The 16,057-nt window shown below is 46.7% G+C and overlaps 3 protein-coding genes across 6 annotated transcripts; 1 reads left to right on the forward strand and 2 right to left on the reverse strand.

Moving 5' to 3' along the window:
* Positions 1-20: 20 nt before the first annotated feature.
* On the forward strand, positions 21-7,791 carry LOC148317602 (7-methylguanosine phosphate-specific 5'-nucleotidase-like). Of its 3 annotated transcripts, none has more exons than XM_088284148.1 (11): positions 21-228; positions 318-392; positions 577-678; positions 849-918; positions 1,021-1,067; positions 1,260-1,345; positions 1,405-1,503; positions 1,582-1,744; positions 2,002-2,202; positions 2,367-2,520; positions 7,677-7,791. In XM_088284148.1, exons 1-10 carry the CDS (start codon positions 169-171, stop codon positions 2,493-2,495), a joined length of 1,032 nt encoding a protein of 343 aa, XP_088140274.1. In that variant the 5' UTR covers positions 21-168; the 3' UTR covers positions 2,496-2,520; positions 7,677-7,791. The 3 variants fall into 3 exon arrangements, with proteins under 3 accessions (XP_088140274.1, XP_088140275.1, XP_088140273.1); XM_088284149.1 differs by having other exon boundaries at positions 7,682-7,786; XM_088284147.1 differs by lacking the exon at positions 7,677-7,791 and having other exon boundaries at positions 2,367-2,779.
* Positions 2,641-6,157, reverse strand: fkbp10b (FKBP prolyl isomerase 10b). Its single transcript, XM_088284143.1, has 10 exons — positions 5,664-6,157; positions 5,371-5,516; positions 5,094-5,283; positions 4,776-4,921; positions 4,431-4,620; positions 4,207-4,352; positions 3,910-4,099; positions 3,615-3,757; positions 3,335-3,498; positions 2,641-3,233 (listed from the first exon to the last, which is right to left on the reverse strand). Exons 1-10 carry the CDS (start codon positions 5,855-5,857, stop codon positions 3,045-3,047), a joined length of 1,698 nt encoding a protein of 565 aa, XP_088140269.1. The 5' UTR covers positions 5,858-6,157; the 3' UTR covers positions 2,641-3,044.
* Positions 6,315-16,005, reverse strand: LOC148317604 (disintegrin and metalloproteinase domain-containing protein 11-like). 2 transcript variants are annotated; one of them, XM_088284136.1, is made up of 26 exons: positions 15,665-16,005; positions 15,224-15,360; positions 14,790-14,866; positions 14,573-14,639; positions 12,912-12,994; positions 12,743-12,800; positions 12,182-12,239; positions 11,711-11,838; positions 11,533-11,607; positions 11,381-11,452; positions 10,808-10,974; positions 10,629-10,713; positions 10,467-10,557; positions 10,222-10,273; positions 10,033-10,132; positions 9,708-9,779; positions 9,380-9,628; positions 9,242-9,292; positions 9,102-9,165; positions 8,924-9,029; positions 8,730-8,849; positions 8,394-8,562; positions 8,188-8,302; positions 7,994-8,084; positions 7,703-7,720; positions 6,315-6,953 (listed from the first exon to the last, which is right to left on the reverse strand). In XM_088284136.1, the coding sequence occupies exons 1-26, from the start codon at positions 15,720-15,722 to the stop codon at positions 6,938-6,940; spliced, it is 2,379 nt and encodes a 792-aa protein (XP_088140262.1). In that variant the 5' UTR covers positions 15,723-16,005; the 3' UTR covers positions 6,315-6,937. The 2 variants fall into 2 exon arrangements, with proteins under 2 accessions (XP_088140262.1, XP_088140263.1); XM_088284137.1 differs by lacking the exon at positions 6,315-6,953 and having other exon boundaries at positions 7,261-7,720; positions 9,380-9,460; positions 9,536-9,628.
* Between the last annotated feature and the right edge of the window lie 52 nt (positions 16,006-16,057).

The following is a 16,057-nucleotide window of genomic DNA, read 5'->3' on the forward strand; positions in this document are numbered from 1 at the left end:
AAAAGTGAACCGGAACCAATGATGCCCTGTACATCAGGCGGCATACAAAGACTGTTACACTCCGTAAATGTAAACGAATCCAATTTTAGTACAATGTTAAAAAAATAATAAAAAAATGGACGCGTGCAACGACAAAAATGTAATATTTTTAAAAACGATATAAAAACCATGTTTGGACTAAAACGTAGTAAACACTTCGCCGACTGCTCTGTGCCGCTTTTCAAACTGGTAAGTTCGTCTGTGCTCGTTTGTATGCTGTCAATTTCATATTTAGACGCTGTGACAGTTCCCTAATTCAATATTATATTGCTCCGCAGGTGTATAAAATTCCTTGGCTATGCACACCATTGCGATCCTTAGTGAATATATTTCCACAGCTCACAAAAGCTGAGGTGAGGATTTAATTGAATGATTTCAACGTTGCCATTATGTATGAAGTGTTGAGGGAGATACGGCGTTCATTTGTTTGTTTTAATATGGATTTTATTATTTGCCATTCGTGTTCTGTGCTGCAATTGAAAAAAATAATTAAATATTCATAAAAATTAGAATCAATATTTTCTAAATATGCTTCAGGTGATGTCAGAGCTAAGTAGGAGCTCGGTACTGATGAGGCAGCGCAACCGGGTGGAGGAAATTCTGGATGCCATGCGACAAGCAGGCACCGCCAGCCTGCATGTAAGTTAAGTAGGCCTGGAGTATAACCATGTATCAGTAGAGTTGAAGGTCAACTGGAGATTATGCCACAGTGAGAGGTTTGATACACCCGTCAGCTGACTGTACGGCTAATGCAATAAAGATTCAAGTTGCTCAAAAATAAATGCAAAAATACAAACTTGTTTCTTCAGGTTATTTCTGACTTTGACATGACGCTGACTAGATTCGCCCACAATGGCAAAAGAGTTCCTACAACTCACAGTAAGACACACTGGCATTCCTATTGTGTTGCAATATATTGCTGTTTTAAGAACACCCTGCATGATAGTTTTGTTATGACTTTCTTTTTTTTTACACCTGCAGACATTCTGGACAGCAGGCTATTGGTTGATGAGGAGTGTGGCAAAAAGGTACTATACTAGTTGCAAGTGTAGTTCTTGTGTGCGTGTGTAAACGCACGCGTGTATTTAGTATATAAAATATTCTTATATTTTTAATTATTTTTTTTGGTCATAAGTGTTTTTTTTTTATTTTAATCAGTTGTATTTAAGTAAATAAATAAAATATATTTCAATGTTCATTTCTATATCATTTACTTCCAGATGAGGGCGCTGTTGAACACTTACTATCCCATCGAGATTGATGCTAGCCGGACTGTTGTTGAGAAGCTGCCCTTTATGGTGGAGTGGTAAGAAATAGATGACAATTAAGCATTCATAATAGACAAAATAATGGCTATTTGTGCAGGTGGACAAAGGTTCACCATCTGCTGGTGGAGCAGAAAATCCAGAAGGACCTTCTTGCTCCAGCTGTCAGGGAGTCCACCTCCATCACCGCCATGCTCAGGTCGAAGGCCAGAGACCACTGTCGCTTTTTGAATTGCATCGTGATAATGTTTATGTTTTTACGCACACGTGTCTCCAGGGATGGCTACAAAGTGTTCTTTGACCTTCTGGCTCATCACAACGTCCCTCTTCTCATCTTCTCTGGCGGTGTCGGAGACGTGCTGGAGGAAGTGATCAGACAGCACGGCGTTTTCCATCCCAATATTCACATCATCGCCAACTACATGGACTTTGACCATTCTGTGAGTTGTCATGCATCGTACAGTGCAGGTGGGTAGAGTAGCCTCAAATTGTTGTGCAGTAAGACTACTGTTACTTGAAATTAATGACTCGAGTACAATTAAAAAGTACCAGTATCAACTTGGAAAAAATATTAAATGGGGATGTGCAAATTTGAACACTGCCGAACAATATCACTTTATAGCAGAATACATTAATTAAAAAATAAACGGTTTAGGACACATGATGGTGCACAAATTGAAAGGACTACCTCCCCCAGGGTGTCCTGCGGGCCTTCAAGGGTGACCTAATCCACACGTTCAACAAGCGCGAGGGCGCTCTCTCACACGTCGCCCGCTTTCCTGAACTCCAGGCCCGACGCAGCGTGCTGCTGCTGGGAGACTCTCTGGGCGACCTCAACATGGCGGCCGGCGTGCCCGAGCCCTGTCGCCTCCTCACCGTGGGCTTCCTCAACGACCAGGTGCGAACACAAAGGGCCCATGCCAGCCTCTGTGATTTTTTTTTTTTTTTTAACAAATAAATGAGGCAGGTCATGCGTCGATGAGCTAAAAATAAAATAAAAAATATTTACAATAAATAAAAGAACAAATCTGTGGCCTGCGGACCACACCTTTTTTTCTTCAGGTGGATACCAGGAGGGAGTCGTACTTCAACTCTTTTGACATTGTCGTGTTGGCGCAGGACGACACGATGGACGTCCCCAACGCCATCCTCAGGTTTGTGATGTCATCAGGAGACGACGGTCAAGGCTGACGGGAGATGAACGCTGCATTGAAAGGTTTCCTCAATCCGGATATTTACACTGTTTGATGTTTTATGAAATTCCTGCGTTACCATGGCGACAGGGATATATATATATTTTTTTTTTTAACAACTCTTCAAATAATATACAAAGTGCATCCGTCATGTCATTTATTGCAAACTTGGATTTCATATGTATTTAACAAAAAAAAAATGAAGCATGAGGCATTTCGTAATATCATGTTCATCAAAATATGCATCTCCAAATTAAAAGCGTTTTTCTCAGTGCAACCTCAGTAACTATGCTACATTGAGAGGAACACTTTTTTTTAATGTTGACTACCAATTGGACATTTCATTATTCTGATTTGACATTAAAAGTTTGGCTAAAAAAAAATTACATTTCAAATCACGTTCAGGGTGCTCGTTTTCTTCCAAAACACAAAGCCGTACAACACAGAAGACAACAAACATAAAAACAAACGAGAAGTCTCTCGCGTGTGTCCTTAGTGTTGACGTTTGTCCCTGAGACAACAGCAGGAAAGGCGGAGCCGCGACCCATCACAGCTCGTCGTGCTGCGCCCGCTCTTTGTCCTCGTCCACCTTGAGCTTGAGCTCTTCGGCCGTGATCCGTCCGTCCTTGTCTCGGTCCTGATTGGCAAACATGTCGGAAATCACCTGATCCGCCGCCATCCCGGGCCTCAGGCGACCTTTGCCCTCCGACACCTGCAGCTGGATGAAGTCGGCGAACTGCGGAAGCACCGCGCCAGAGTTGCGTAAGACGGAGACGTTCACACTTTTGCATTGTCCAAAACTTAAAGGGACCGTCGAGTCTCTGAATGTCTCGTCACCTCTTCCTGGGGCACGGCCGCGTCCTTGTTGACATCCATGGCCTGGAACAAATCTTCAGGCGTGTCCTGCAGCCACACGAACAGGTAACCCGGTGGCACGCCTTTCTGCACGCGCACCATCTCGATGTCGAACACCAGCACGGCGCTGCTCGGCACACCCGGGGCTGAAAAGGACCAAAAAAAAAAAAAAAGCATGACGCTCCTGTGATCTCTTTTTCTCAACACGCGACAGAAAAAGAGGCGAAACTGTGTGGAGAAGTTATCAAACGGGAGCACTCGCCTCCTTTTTCTCCGTGGCCCCAGTGAGGTGGAATGGTGACCAGTCGCTTCTCGCCCTCGCACATGCCTCGCAAGGCCTGGTCCAGCCCGTCGATCACCTTGTCCGCACCCAGCACCGCGTCCTGGAGGTTCTCGTAATCGTGTCTGTTGACGAAAAAAAGTCCATTAAACTATCAAACGACAAGAAATTCACAAAACAAACTAAAACTAATAGTAAAACTAATAAAAACGGAACTAAAACGAAGAATTGTTTTAAATAACTAAACAAATTAACTCAACGAATGGCGTCAACTCACGAGGAGAAGAGGCGCGTGCCGTCCACCAAGGTGCAGTTGTAGTGGTAGTGGACCAGGTCGTCCACCTCGGTGGTGTGGTTGCACGCTTCGGGTCGGTGGACCACCTGCACGTCCACGCGGTCGCTCGGGTTGTGGAAGTCGATGACGTGGATGTCGAAGACCAGCGTGGCGGACGGCGGGATCACGTCGCCTCGGAAAACACAAGTTTATAGTTCAAAAGAAGTTTTGAAAAATCTGGTGTAGGTAGTCGACATCCTGAAAACCGAAAGCCCTGAGCCGATATCCGATTGAAAGTACCTGCTCCGCCTTGCCCGTACGCCAGGTGTGGTGGGATAATGACCCTCCTCCGCTCGCCCATGCAGACCCCCAGCAGGGCTTGGTCCATACCTGCGATCACGTAGCCCATGCCGATGTACGTGTTGTACGTGCTGTTCCTCTGGTAGCTGTCCACACAGCACACCGACGAATTAATAGAACATTCCCAATTGAGGACGTTGCTTTGGATAAGACGCCAAGCTGACCTGGTGTCAAAGGTGACGCCGTTGAGGAATGTTCCGTTGTAGTGGTAGCGGATGTAATCGCCAGCCACGGTCCTGCGACTGCACGACTCGGGCACCGTATGCTCCTCCACGGTGATGTTGTCTTTGGGGTTGTGGATGTCCACGAGCAGGACGTCAAACATCAAAGTAGCGTGGGGGGGGACCTCCACTCCTGCTTAAGTTAGATGTGAATTCAATCACGTGCATCTGCTTGATAACATTTGTATGCAAATTTCACACGTGCAGACTTCATTTTGAAGCATGCACTCACCCGGATTTTACCCACCCTGGTCTACGGTCTACGGTTTACTGGTCATGATCATCTACCTGAGCCTTTTTCTCCGTAGCCTTTGAAAGGCGGGATGACGATATTCCGGATCTCACCCACGCACATGCCCAGCAGGCCCTCATCCATTCCCTTGACCAGCCAGCCCTCGCCCACCAGGGAGTCGCGCGTCTGCTTCCGCACGTAGCTGCGTGGGGCTCATACAAGCCAAAAAGTCAAACACAGAACAGACAACACCCCTGCGTGACAGAGTACAGACAGCACACACAAGAGCGTCATTCGGACAGGAACGGGAAGCTCATTCCCAACTTTTGCCGTATGTGTGAAAACAATGCCAGCCGTCCGGCAAGCGACTTCACCTGGAGTCGAAGGTGGTACCGTCCAGCAAGGTGCCGTTGTAGTGGAAACGCACAAAGTCGCTGCGCATCACTGAGCGCTTGCAGTCTTTGGGGGTGCTGATGGTTTTGGTGACCACCAGGTCAGCTTTGTTCCACAAATCCAGAAGAAGGATCTCAAAAACCAGCGTGGTGTCCGGAGGGATCACGTCACCTGCAGTCCCAAAGTTCAGGATTTTGTGACGCACATGGATAGAATTTTTATTTTAAAATGAATAGTTATATAGTCATTGACGCTTACCTGCTCCTGTGCTGCCGTAGGCCAGGTGCGGCGGGACGGTAATGGTGCGTCGCTCGTTGACGCACATGCCCAGCAGCCCTTTCTCGATGCCGGCGATCAGGCGACCCTCTCCGAGAAGGCCCACCTTAGCCGCCCCTCGCTGGTGACTAAATGGGGGGGAAAACATGATACGTGTCAAGTCCAAGCAGAAAATTGCAGAAACGACGCCATCTACCGCGCAAAGTTGGAACTTGAGGACCAACTCATTTTAAGGAAAACTCTCCACGGAAAAGAAATAATGCGGATGTTTTTACCTGGAATCGAACGTTTTGCCGTCCGCAAAAGTGGCGTTGTAGTGATACCGAACCTGATCTCCGTCTTGGGCTTGCCGCGTACAAGTTGGGGGGATGAAGTGTCTGTCCACGACTACATCGCCAAGTGGGCTGGGGTTGCTCTCCACCAAACACACGAACAGGACGAACACGGGGGCAATGCAACAGGCAATCATCGTCCTTACAAAAATAACACTTGCAAATAATTGTAATAATAACAATAACTGGGCTTTTAATTTAAACTAGAGTCCTGGGTGCACAGATACGTGAGCTACAAACGCGGACACACTCCAACAGGCTCCGAAGACAGCAGCGATTCCAAGGAAGGAATGTCGGACTTTTTTTTGGGGGGGGGAGTGGGAAAACGCGTCTAGTCAAGTTAGCGATCAGGGGAAAACACCGCGCTTCCGGTAAAAAAACAACTTCCGGTCTCACAATAAGGTTGTTGTCTTTTAGTAACTGGCAGACGTTTGGAAACGGGATACCAAAATTAAAAAAAAGACTGGTTATTTGATTTTCGTTTTGATATAGAAACAGCAACATTTAAATTCAGCTCGGTTTTCTAGTTTGTTGTCTGGAACATGGTCGTCTATTAAAAAAAACATGCTAACCTCACTCAAGAATCAATGTCACTCCTTGTCGATGTATCTTTATTACACTTTGTCAGCATGAAAGGATTATTCATGATCAATTGGTTGAGTCCTAATGGTTCCCAAACTGGCAATAATGTTTAATTAGTGTTGGGATTATGAGAAGGTTCTTGATGTTCTTTGAACGGTGTATTAAGGGCCTGACCGCTGTTAATTCTTTGCGAAAGTAAGATCACATTGGCGTTTAATCAGCAAAACTAGGGGCAATATCGGCATCTAGAATCAGATGACCGATTATTACTCGGTCAGGCCCAACTGTATATAGATTACATACGGACTATACATATTATTCACGCCCAAAATATACATTCATATATCGATGCATATTACATATGAGAGAAGAAGTGGCCGATAAGGCCTTTGCACTACTTGCTGATATTTTATACATATTGCATTAAATGTGCTGAGGGCGGACAATCACCAGCAACTTGGGTCATGCCTCGCTCAGTGACATCATCACTTGGTGAAGAAAGAAGAAACGAAAAAGAAAGGAAGAGGGGGAGGGATGGCGAGACATGAGGGCCTCCATAGCGCCCCCAGCAGGCGGGATGGTGCCTGAAAATGTCCCGCATGCAGAGCGAAAGACGTCTTTGTTTGGGATGAGCATCAAACGCCAGAAGATCTGAGGAGGAGGCGAGGAAGGAGAACAGGAAAGGAGAGGGAAAAAGAGGAGGAGAAAAAGAAAAAGTAGAAGTGATCAGCAATAAGACAAAAAAATAAATAAATAAAATGGGGACAAAAATGCTGATTTATTGTAATGGAATATTTTCAATATTACAAGCATGGCAGTCCAGTCAAGTCGAACAAACTAGCATTTGATGTTATATAACCCCCCCAAAAAAGGCCCCAAAATATTTACCCCACAAAAGTCTACACACCCCTGTTCATATGCCAGTTTTGTTTTTATCGAGAAAATTATTTAATAAAGAATAAATAATTTCCAAACCCTTTCCACCATTAATGTGACCTTTAACCTGTAGAACTCAATTGAAAAAACCCCAAAACATTTTAAGGTGGTTGCACAAGTGTGCACACCCCTGGAATGCGCCTGTGTTCCAATTTAAGCAATCACATTCGTTAAATGGGAGTCAGCATGCATGTGACGCCATTTAAAATGCCTCTAAGTTACCCCAAATAAACTTCAGCTGTTCTAGTATTTAAAAAAAAAAAAAGTGGCATTTGAACAGGTGTGCACTTTTTGTTGCATGATATTTTTTCCTATATTTCTAGATTCTAAAAACTGAATTGCAAAAATGAAATATAGAATGTTGGAATAATGTGGAATGTAAATTAAGGCAGAATGGTAAATATAATACGTGCTGTGTGTGTGTGAACTATTTTGAAGTTCAGGACTCAAAGGCGGGGTCGTACCTTCCTCTCCGAATATTTCTGGATCCGCAAGGAGAAAGGCATCGGAGACACACAAACGGGACAGCGGTGAGGCTCAAAACGACGGGAGGCGGAATCATGCCACAGACCCGAATGACACTTCAAGAAGCATCTTTTGGACAGCCTCAAAAATGGCAAGAAGCTTTGCCTCGCATGCAGGTGATTATTTTATTCAGACTCCAATCGATTAGTTCCCATAGCAACAAGCAGCATTCCAGCAATTACATTTTAATGACATTTATAAAACGGCGGCAGGAGTGCACATGCTCTTACTTGAATCCCCATCCAGTGCCTCCCAGGACGATGGCCGCCAGCAGGATGGCGCCGGCCACCGAGCCAATGATGATGTTGGTACCACTCGGACCTGCAGAAATCATCAACACAAAAATATACACACACTGTCATGACACTGTAATTACATTTTGATACAATTCCTCGCAGCCTTTGATGTTATTCCAAAAAGTGACCTTTATACTTCTCGGGGCCCTCGGGTGGCGTGGGAATGGGAATGGGGTCAAAAACGCTGCAGTCTTTCCCGGTGTAGTCGCGATCGCAGATGCACTTCACCTCATTGCTGCACGTCTGAAAGGGTTCAAAGGTCAAACATGATCAGTATCAGTGATCTAAAAAATAAATAAATAGATCAAATATTTGGAGGGTGTGTTAGTCTCACGCCGTGATGGGAGCAGATGCGCGAGACGGATGAGCCGGGACACATGCTGAGGTTGAAGGTGGTGACCGGGAGGCAGCGGCGTTCCAGGCACATCATGTTGGGCCCGCATGGTGTTCCGTCTTCCACGTAGCCCAGGTCCAAGCCGTCATCCAGCACTGCGTGACCGCCCCTTTTATTGATCCAAAAAGTTAACTTATTACTAGTAGCAGGCATGTGCATAGATAGACCCAAGTGGTGCTTCGGCACCAGCATGAATGAGAAAGTTTGACATTTGTTTTCTTCTTTAATTAATATTGACGACAGGTGTATGGGGTAACATTTGATGAGAATGCTCACCGGCAGTCCAGGTATCTGTTGTGATGATAGATGGTCAAACTGGTGAGTTTGCCCTGCAGCTCGCCAAAGCTCGGCTTTTCCGTCACGTTGGTGCACAACAGCAGACCACACAGAACGTCCCTGAAGAAAAAAAAAAAAGACAAAGGGCATGTAAGCGTTCCATTTTATTTTTCCACCTCTCAAAATTCACTCACTGCTTGTTACAATGCATCCATCCCTGGCCGCCGGGCTCAGGACCGCAGTTTCCTTTCTCCGTGCCTTCGGAATTGAGCCTCTCATAGCAGAACCTGTCAGCAGCGTCTGAGGTGCGGAAAAAGTGAAATTGATTACAAAAATTACTCTTGCAAAGTTGAGCGTTTGGCATATCCTTACTGTAGCCCCACAGGCTCCTGCACTGGCCGTCTCTGGTCTTACAGCGGCCTCCGTAGCAACGGCCCTGAGTGGGAGGAGGTCAAAGGTCATGGTGGAGGAAAGTGGAGGCGACGCCCGTTGAGCAGGGGGCGCGAGCTTACCTGGCCGGCCTCGCACGTGTAGCCGTCCAGTTTGTGGACGTTGTGAGGACACTGCCGGAATAAAAAGTCGACACGTTTTTGATGGAAAGAAAATTGAGACCCCCAATTGAAAAAAAAAGGGTGGGGGCATTTTCATACCTGGCTGGAGTCCCCTATGCAGGTTTCTGGGATGTCACAGTCGTTGACGGCCTCACGACATGTCGCACCTCTCAGCTCGTACTGTGAAGACAACGGACAAATGCGGAAGGACTTTGTGTAACGCGCTAACATCAAGACGTTAATTTCGCAACTCGCCTTGCAGTCCCGGCAGCAGAGGCCGTTGCTGCACATTGCATTGTGGGTAAGCGTGCACTTCTTGCAGCAGTTTGCCCCGTTGCGGGCGCACTCCTACGAGACCAGAGAGGCAATTTTACCGCATTTCATGATGAGAACGGTCCACGCTAACGGAGATTGAGCGAGTCGTTACCACGAGTGTGCCACAGTCGCACTCCTCACCCAGCTCCACGTAGCCGTTGCCGCACTCGGGTGGGTCCAGCAGCTGTAACATTCAAGGTTGGGTTTAGTCGCAAAACACTTTTTCTTCAATTCTTTTTCTTTCCACAAGACGGCAGTAAAGCCCTGCCTAATTGAGAAATATTGTTTTGGCGCCCTCTTGTGGCATGCTGACCACAACAATGAAGAATCTTTCAAGTTTATTGACCTGAGGAGTGGAGCTCCAGATTGTCGAACTGTCTAATGAGAAAGTTGCGCTCTGATGCCATCTTGTGGCATATAGAAGAATTACTATTTACCTTGCTGGGCTTGTTGAACAAGCAGCTGCCGCCGCCTTGCTGCAGGAAGCGGAGATATTCGTCGACGCTGCAGCGAGAGAACTTCCTGGGCAGGTAGTAGCTGAGTGATGCAAAAAAAAAAAAAAAACAGAGCAGTTTTCAGTTGCATTTGTTAGACAGAAAAGGTAAGACTTTATTTTTTGTACTTACCCGGTATCCTCCATGATGCATCCTAACCACGGGTCTGGACACCTGCAGTCTCCTGGCCACACAAATCAAAGACATTTTTGCTCGAAAGTCAAAAGCAAAAAGGATATGCCAAACGTATTGTGAAAAAGTACGGCCCTAGTATATCTCAGATTTTTTGGGGTAACTATTTTGATCAAACTCTATTTTGGGTGTAATTCCAGCATTGACGGCTAGATGGCGCCATGGTATTTAGTTACTTATCTAACCTGCAGCGGGTCTGTCCTTGTTCCTGAGCATTCCGATGTTCTGGCCCAAGCTCTGGCACAGTGTGATGGCCACCGGCCCCACGGCGCCAAACTGAACGGACAAAGAAAGTTATCTTCGGGGGGGGGGGGGGGTGCAAGGAAGTTCGGAAAGCCTCGCCTCACCTCGTTGATACCGCCGCCTCTGTTGAGCGAGCAGACTCCACCAATGTAGGCGGCCTCGCTGCGGCTACTCATGAACGTCCTCCCGCTGCAGGGAGACAAGAGGAGAGCGAGGCTTGAGTGGGTGGCTCGGCGGGGGGGGGGGGGGGGGGCATCATAGAGGACGAGAGGGTCAAACCTACGAGAGGAGGTGCACGGCGTCGCAGCGCTCGCGGATGCTCGCCTTGCGGTACTTCATGAAGTCGCGCAGGGTGAGCAGGGCGTCGTCGCCCACGGCGATGCGGTTTTCGGACGACCAGGTTTCCATGGCAACCAGGACGATGCGCGTGTTGAGCTGATCTTTGTAGATCTGCGCAGGGGTGACGGGAGTCATTTACAGTCTTTCGTTATTTGCCGTTTTGTGCTCAAGGTTGAAATGAGTTGAGGAGTTTCACTTTTTCATCATCTTGCCGCATCTAAAGGCAATTATGATTTTTTTTTTTTCAATATTCATGGCAGGGCTTGATCACTACACTCAGAAACACTCTGAAAAAATGTTATTAAGGTCCCGTGTGACATGTCAAGTCACATGGTCCACTGACAGAGTGGGAGTCACCACGCGGAAGTCGGTTGCCATGGAAACCACCAAGCCTGCCATTGAATTTTCCTCGAGCAACATCAAGCTGTCATCGCCGATCGTCAAGACTTTATCCTTATCTTCATTATGATTGAACAAGAAGCGCTTTTTGTGCGCGTGCGGGTGAAAACGAACTCACCGCATCGGCCATGTTCACCACCGCTTTGGCAAAGTTCTTCGTCTGAGAGGTCGAGCGACGCTGTTGGACGAACTGGAGAGACAAAAAGTGTTGCTGAATGACTTGTTTAAAAAATAAATTATTTTGTTTATTGGAGAGGATTTAAAACACACCAGTTCATGATCATTCACGACCATCAGCTCGATATATTTGGTCTCCGTCTGCACTGTGCGCTGACCCCGACGCACCTACGGGGAGGGGACAAATTTGTTGTGACTAGCATGTTTACATTGCCTGCACTTGACAAACAGAAATTCTGCAAAAAACTCTAATCGAATATTAATGACTGACTTGTCGTTTTGATCGTCTCAAGCTGCTGGCAAGCTTCTCCTTCGCCTCCGGCGCAGACCAGTCGTCTCCATCCCGCCTCTTCCCGTCTGCCGTCTGCCCTTTAGCCTGGGAGCCGTTCACGAGGCTTGCTGGGAAACACAGCCGGGATGGCGGGAGAGAGAAGAGAGCGCTTAGTCATCAGCCGTGTATTTTTGGTGCGCTGGTGTACCGAAGAAATCGATAGCACACGGGCCACGGAAGAAGACAAACGAAGGGGGCGCTAACGGGATGGCATTGTGAGGACGTCCGTCCGTCCGGATAGGATAGAAATTGAAGATGGGGGAATGTCATTGTAGTCTTGAAGATGCAACGAGGAGAAAAAAAAAAAAATGATGATTAAAAGGTAAGGTTGGATATGCAGCGCTGCCTTGATTTTTTTTTTTTTTTTAATCCAGAGGAATAATTTTCACATTTAGGGTTTGTAACGCCCACCTGGAGCTGGAAACGGGAGGAGGTCGATGCGAGGCATGCGATACACAACATGGTCCACCTGCTCAGCAAAACAAAAGCAAACGTTTAGATCTCATAAAATATCCCCCCCCCAAAAAAAAGTTTTTGAAAAGCTTCTGTGAGGAGAGCTCAGCTGATGCATAATTAATCAATCAATCACTCAGTGGGCGGTCTTAATGGCACATAACACTCGCAACGCTGGAGCTGTGGATGAATACTTTATGAAAATCGGACATATAAAGCCAAGGGCACAACTATTAGTGGGGGCGGGGGGTCGGGGGGGGGTGAAGAAGGGCTGCTATTGATCCGCCTCCCTCGTCTTTGTAATTGAGCTCCATTACCAAAGGAAAATTGAGCTCTTCCACTCGGTCCCGCCACTTTCCTCTACTCTTCACTCGTACGCGATCGCACCGCGCCAAAGTACTGCAAAGCACCTTAAAAAGCCTCCCGTCCGTTTCTAGTGGAAATTCCAACGACCATTTAAACGGCTTTGAAAGACTTGGCGACTGAGAGGGATTCAATGTTAATTCAATCAAGACTCACCTCGCCACTGCCCGCAGGTTCGATCCCGTACGAGGCATTCCCGTCGGAGAACATTCCCCTGGAAAGAGTCAAACCAAAATTGTACGTTAGGTACAGTGATTAAGGGGGTGTGCACACTTATGCAAACACGTCATTCGAGTTGTTTGTATTGACCGAGTGGTTTTCTCACCAAAGGCCGTGGCAGGTGGACACAGCCACCCATGATTGCGGCAGCCCTCGCACACGTCCGTGGTAGTAACAGTGTTCTCCTCCCTGGACGAAAAAGAAACAGCATCAGAGATAAATATAAAAAAAAAATAATTAAAAAAAAAGACATCCATTGAATTTTGGCCATCCCCTAAAAAAATTAACTGATTTGGATAAAGAAGTCATGGGGACAATCCTTTTATGCAAATTGCCAAAAGAAAAAGAAAAAAACACCAAAATGATATTTCATTATCCTCTTATTTCCGCTCGGTTTCTCAAGGAGTTCATTTCCATTCCCAACCCGTCCCGCTTGTTGAGGACAAAAATGATTTTCATCACGCCGAGCGAAAACGAGGGCTGCCGGAGTGCAGGTGGGACGGATGGGGGTGACCTGCAGCACTTAGCCGGAGAGGGCTAATAAATAAAAAAGGTGGGATTGCAAGGAGGCAGTGAAATAGCCTGACGCAGCACTCCTCATTTCTCATATAACGAACATTGACAAGGGCAGAAATGCTTTACATCGAGATGCTCCGAAAGCGCTCATCAATCAGTCAGAACAGGACGTCTTTTAGAAGTACATTAGAATGTCGCACGACGGGAAAAGCAATGGAAGCGTGCGATGTCGTCGTCTGTCAAAGTGTCTTCAACATGACTGACACGTTTAAAACGAGTCCTAATTCAATTTATTTGATTTGCGTGTCGCGGCGACTCAACGGAAGCGCGAGTAGTGGTCACCAGCTCGATGCAAGGGTGGCGGTCCAAAGGGATCAATAAAGCAAAAGCAGGCACGTAAAAAGCCAGGAAATATTTTATTGTCAGGCCATTTAAGTGGCGGTAAATCAAGGTGGCAGGAAAGAGAAAAGGCGTTGCCGGAAATATTCACAAACGTGACAACGTACATCCATGAGAGTTACGATTCCGTTCAGTTTGTTAGACGGTGTTCCACAGAGATCTGTTCTAGAGCGTTAAGTATTTTCACGTTATTATTTGACTGATAAAAATTATTCAGCTGACGACTTAAATAATTAATAAACAAATGAGGTACATTAAGCGACAAAATAAAATTTTAAAATACAGAAAAGGGGTGGGGGGGGGACATGATAAAGATTACCACAACAATAAAAGATATGGTTACGAAGAGCATAATTGTCTAATAACTCAAATGTATTTTGTTCATCCAGGTCGTGATAAGCGACGAACGTTGAATTGAGGCAACTGGATTAAAAAAAATGTTTCAAAGCCATTCATTTTACAGTATAGCAAAGTATTTGTATGCGCAGTCTGACTTCCCCTCCCCACAATAAATTCTAGTTATTGCACGAATCGTTCTTCATTATCAGTCGCCTAATTGAAATCATTTTTAGACCCCCGGAAGCTCCAGCCAGCGGTACTGTAAGATTTGGTTCAGCTCTGGAAAAAAAAAAAAATGAAGCTTATTTGAATTCCCCTCACGCCAGCGCCAAGCAGACCCCACTGTTGCTTGCTGCTGATTACCATGACAACCGTCCACTGATTGGTCAGGTGGACTGTTGGCGGAGAAACACGCACGCGACGATAGCGGGAAGACGGCGCTATTGTTTGTTTGACGATGAAGAAAAGGTGCTTGAAGGCCGTTCAGCACGGCGAGGGAATCTTTGACGTTACCTTAATCTGGGACGGCTGCCCGTCCTCGTCAAAGTGCCTCTCCACATAGTCGGTCGACAGGAGATGACTGAAGATGACAGAAGGACAAAGAGATGAGGGCCTTATTGGGTGTTACTTAACGCGATGTTTGCGACGGCTTCCGTACAAAATAACAACAGCGGACGCACAAAGGCACAACAAGGACACAATGTCGATTGGATGGAGCGACTTGACTTACTGGTTGAGTTCCAAGTCGAGGATGAACGAGGTGCCAAAGGCCTCCACCAGGAAGCTGCTCTGGGCCAAATGCACAGGCTGACGGGAGTGCGAGGAGAAAAAAATAAATACAAAATAGAGGCGGTCCATAGAAACGCAAATGAATAAATGGATTTTGAAAAATCATCTACTAGCAATTTTTTTCCCCCATGTATGAGAAATACTTTTGTGTAAGAAATTTAGATAATTGGGAGTGGGAGTGAAGGAGGATCGAGTCACCTCAGTCAGTGTGTCCTAACAACATGGGATCCTCTTACTCGCCCCCCCCCCGTAATATCGATCTTTAAAGGTCATTTATGTGATCGTTCCTACAGAGGACAGTCCCGTGATGGCAGGCACAAGCTGAGAAGTTCTCATGTGCCATGTGAGGGTGGGGGGGCTCTTCAAAGCACCCACCTGTGCCCCCGTGGAGGAGTTCTGGACGACAGTGTCGAGGCGGCTGTGGAGCAGCTCGTCTTGGGAGAGGATCTGCTGCAGGAGCCTCTTGGGTTGCACCAGATCTTCAGCGGGGGGCTGCCAGACCTCCCTCAGACCTACAGGTGACATCAGTGGACTTTATTTTTTTTTTTTTCAGAGTGAGATCTTCAACCCAATCTGCTGTGTCAAAATGGTTAAGACAACCTTGGGTAAAAGAAACCCAATATGTTATGCAAACACAATTACCCAGTGAGGAAAACAATGCAGATTTTTATTTTTTTAGTATTGTGACAGTTGGCAATTATTCCCCGGTAATAGAAAACGTTCATTCAATGCCAAACGATTTTCAATGACAGGACTGGAAAGTAATCACATCGTCATTCCAAATAAATGGCAAACCAAAAAAAAAAAAACGCTCACCCGACACGGAGCATCGAGCGAACACTGCGGCGAACAGCAGACATCTCACAGCCCGCATGATGCTCACATAGTCCCGCTGGTGTCCTCCGCGATGCAGGCGCTCTCAAGCGAGCAAGCAAGAGGCGGGAAGCCGGAGCGCGGTGGACGGCTGCCTGCCCGAACGAACGCGGTCCACGCTGGACACCGTTTGGCGAGCCGACACTCAAGTGGAGTCCATGGAAGAAAAAATTAAACTGTTATTCGATCTTCATCCATACGTGTGTGATTGTGTTTATGAGAGACAACGTGAGACGAGGAAGTTACTTGGAGCTCCTTGTGGAAGCCCCCGCCGGAGCAGCTGGTGCGTTTCACTACTCCAGCCGCTTGGGGGCAGTAGTGAGCTTAACGTAGCTT

This window comes from Idiotropiscis lumnitzeri, chromosome 20, assembly GCF_059441095.1.
Source record: "Idiotropiscis lumnitzeri isolate Australia: NSW breed Sydney's pygmy pipehorse chromosome 20, RoL_Ilum_1.0, whole genome shotgun sequence".
Lineage (NCBI taxonomy): Eukaryota > Metazoa > Chordata > Actinopteri > Syngnathiformes > Syngnathidae > Idiotropiscis > Idiotropiscis lumnitzeri.

What these genes read in the sequence shown, in the direction of transcription:
- LOC148317602 (XM_088284148.1), top strand. Translation starts at nt 169, where the DNA reads ATGTTTGGACTAAAACGTAGTAAACACTTCGCCGACTGCTCTGTGCCG. An exon ending in CTGTGCCGCTTTTCAAACTG is followed by an intron (nt 229 to 317) that starts GTAAGTTCGTCT and finishes ATTGCTCCGCAG; the next exon opens with GTGTATAAAATTCCTTGGCT. An exon ending in ATGAGGAGTGTGGCAAAAAG is followed by an intron (nt 1,068 to 1,259) that starts GTACTATACTAG and finishes ATTTACTTCCAG; the next exon opens with ATGAGGGCGCTGTTGAACAC.
- fkbp10b (XM_088284143.1), bottom strand. Translation starts at nt 5,857, where the DNA reads ATGATTGCCTGTTGCATTGCCCCCGTGTTCGTCCTGTTCGTGTGTTTG. An exon ending in CTACGGCAGCACAGGAGCAG is followed by an intron (nt 5,284 to 5,370) that starts GTAAGCGTCAAT and finishes TTGGGACTGCAG; the next exon opens with GTGACGTGATCCCTCCGGAC. An exon ending in GTACGGGCAAGGCGGAGCAG is followed by an intron (nt 4,100 to 4,206) that starts GTACTTTCAATC and finishes GTGTTTTCCGAG; the next exon opens with GCGACGTGATCCCGCCGTCC.
- LOC148317604 (XM_088284136.1), bottom strand. Translation starts at nt 15,722, where the DNA reads ATGCGGGCTGTGAGATGTCTGCTGTTCGCCGCAGTGTTCGCTCGATGC. An exon ending in TGAGACGATCAAAACGACAA is followed by an intron (nt 11,608 to 11,710) that starts GTCAGTCATTAA and finishes CCCTCCCCGTAG; the next exon opens with GTGCGTCGGGGTCAGCGCAC. An exon ending in AACAGATACCTGGACTGCCG is followed by an intron (nt 8,563 to 8,729) that starts GTGAGCATTCTC and finishes GATCAATAAAAG; the next exon opens with GGGCGGTCACGCAGTGCTGG.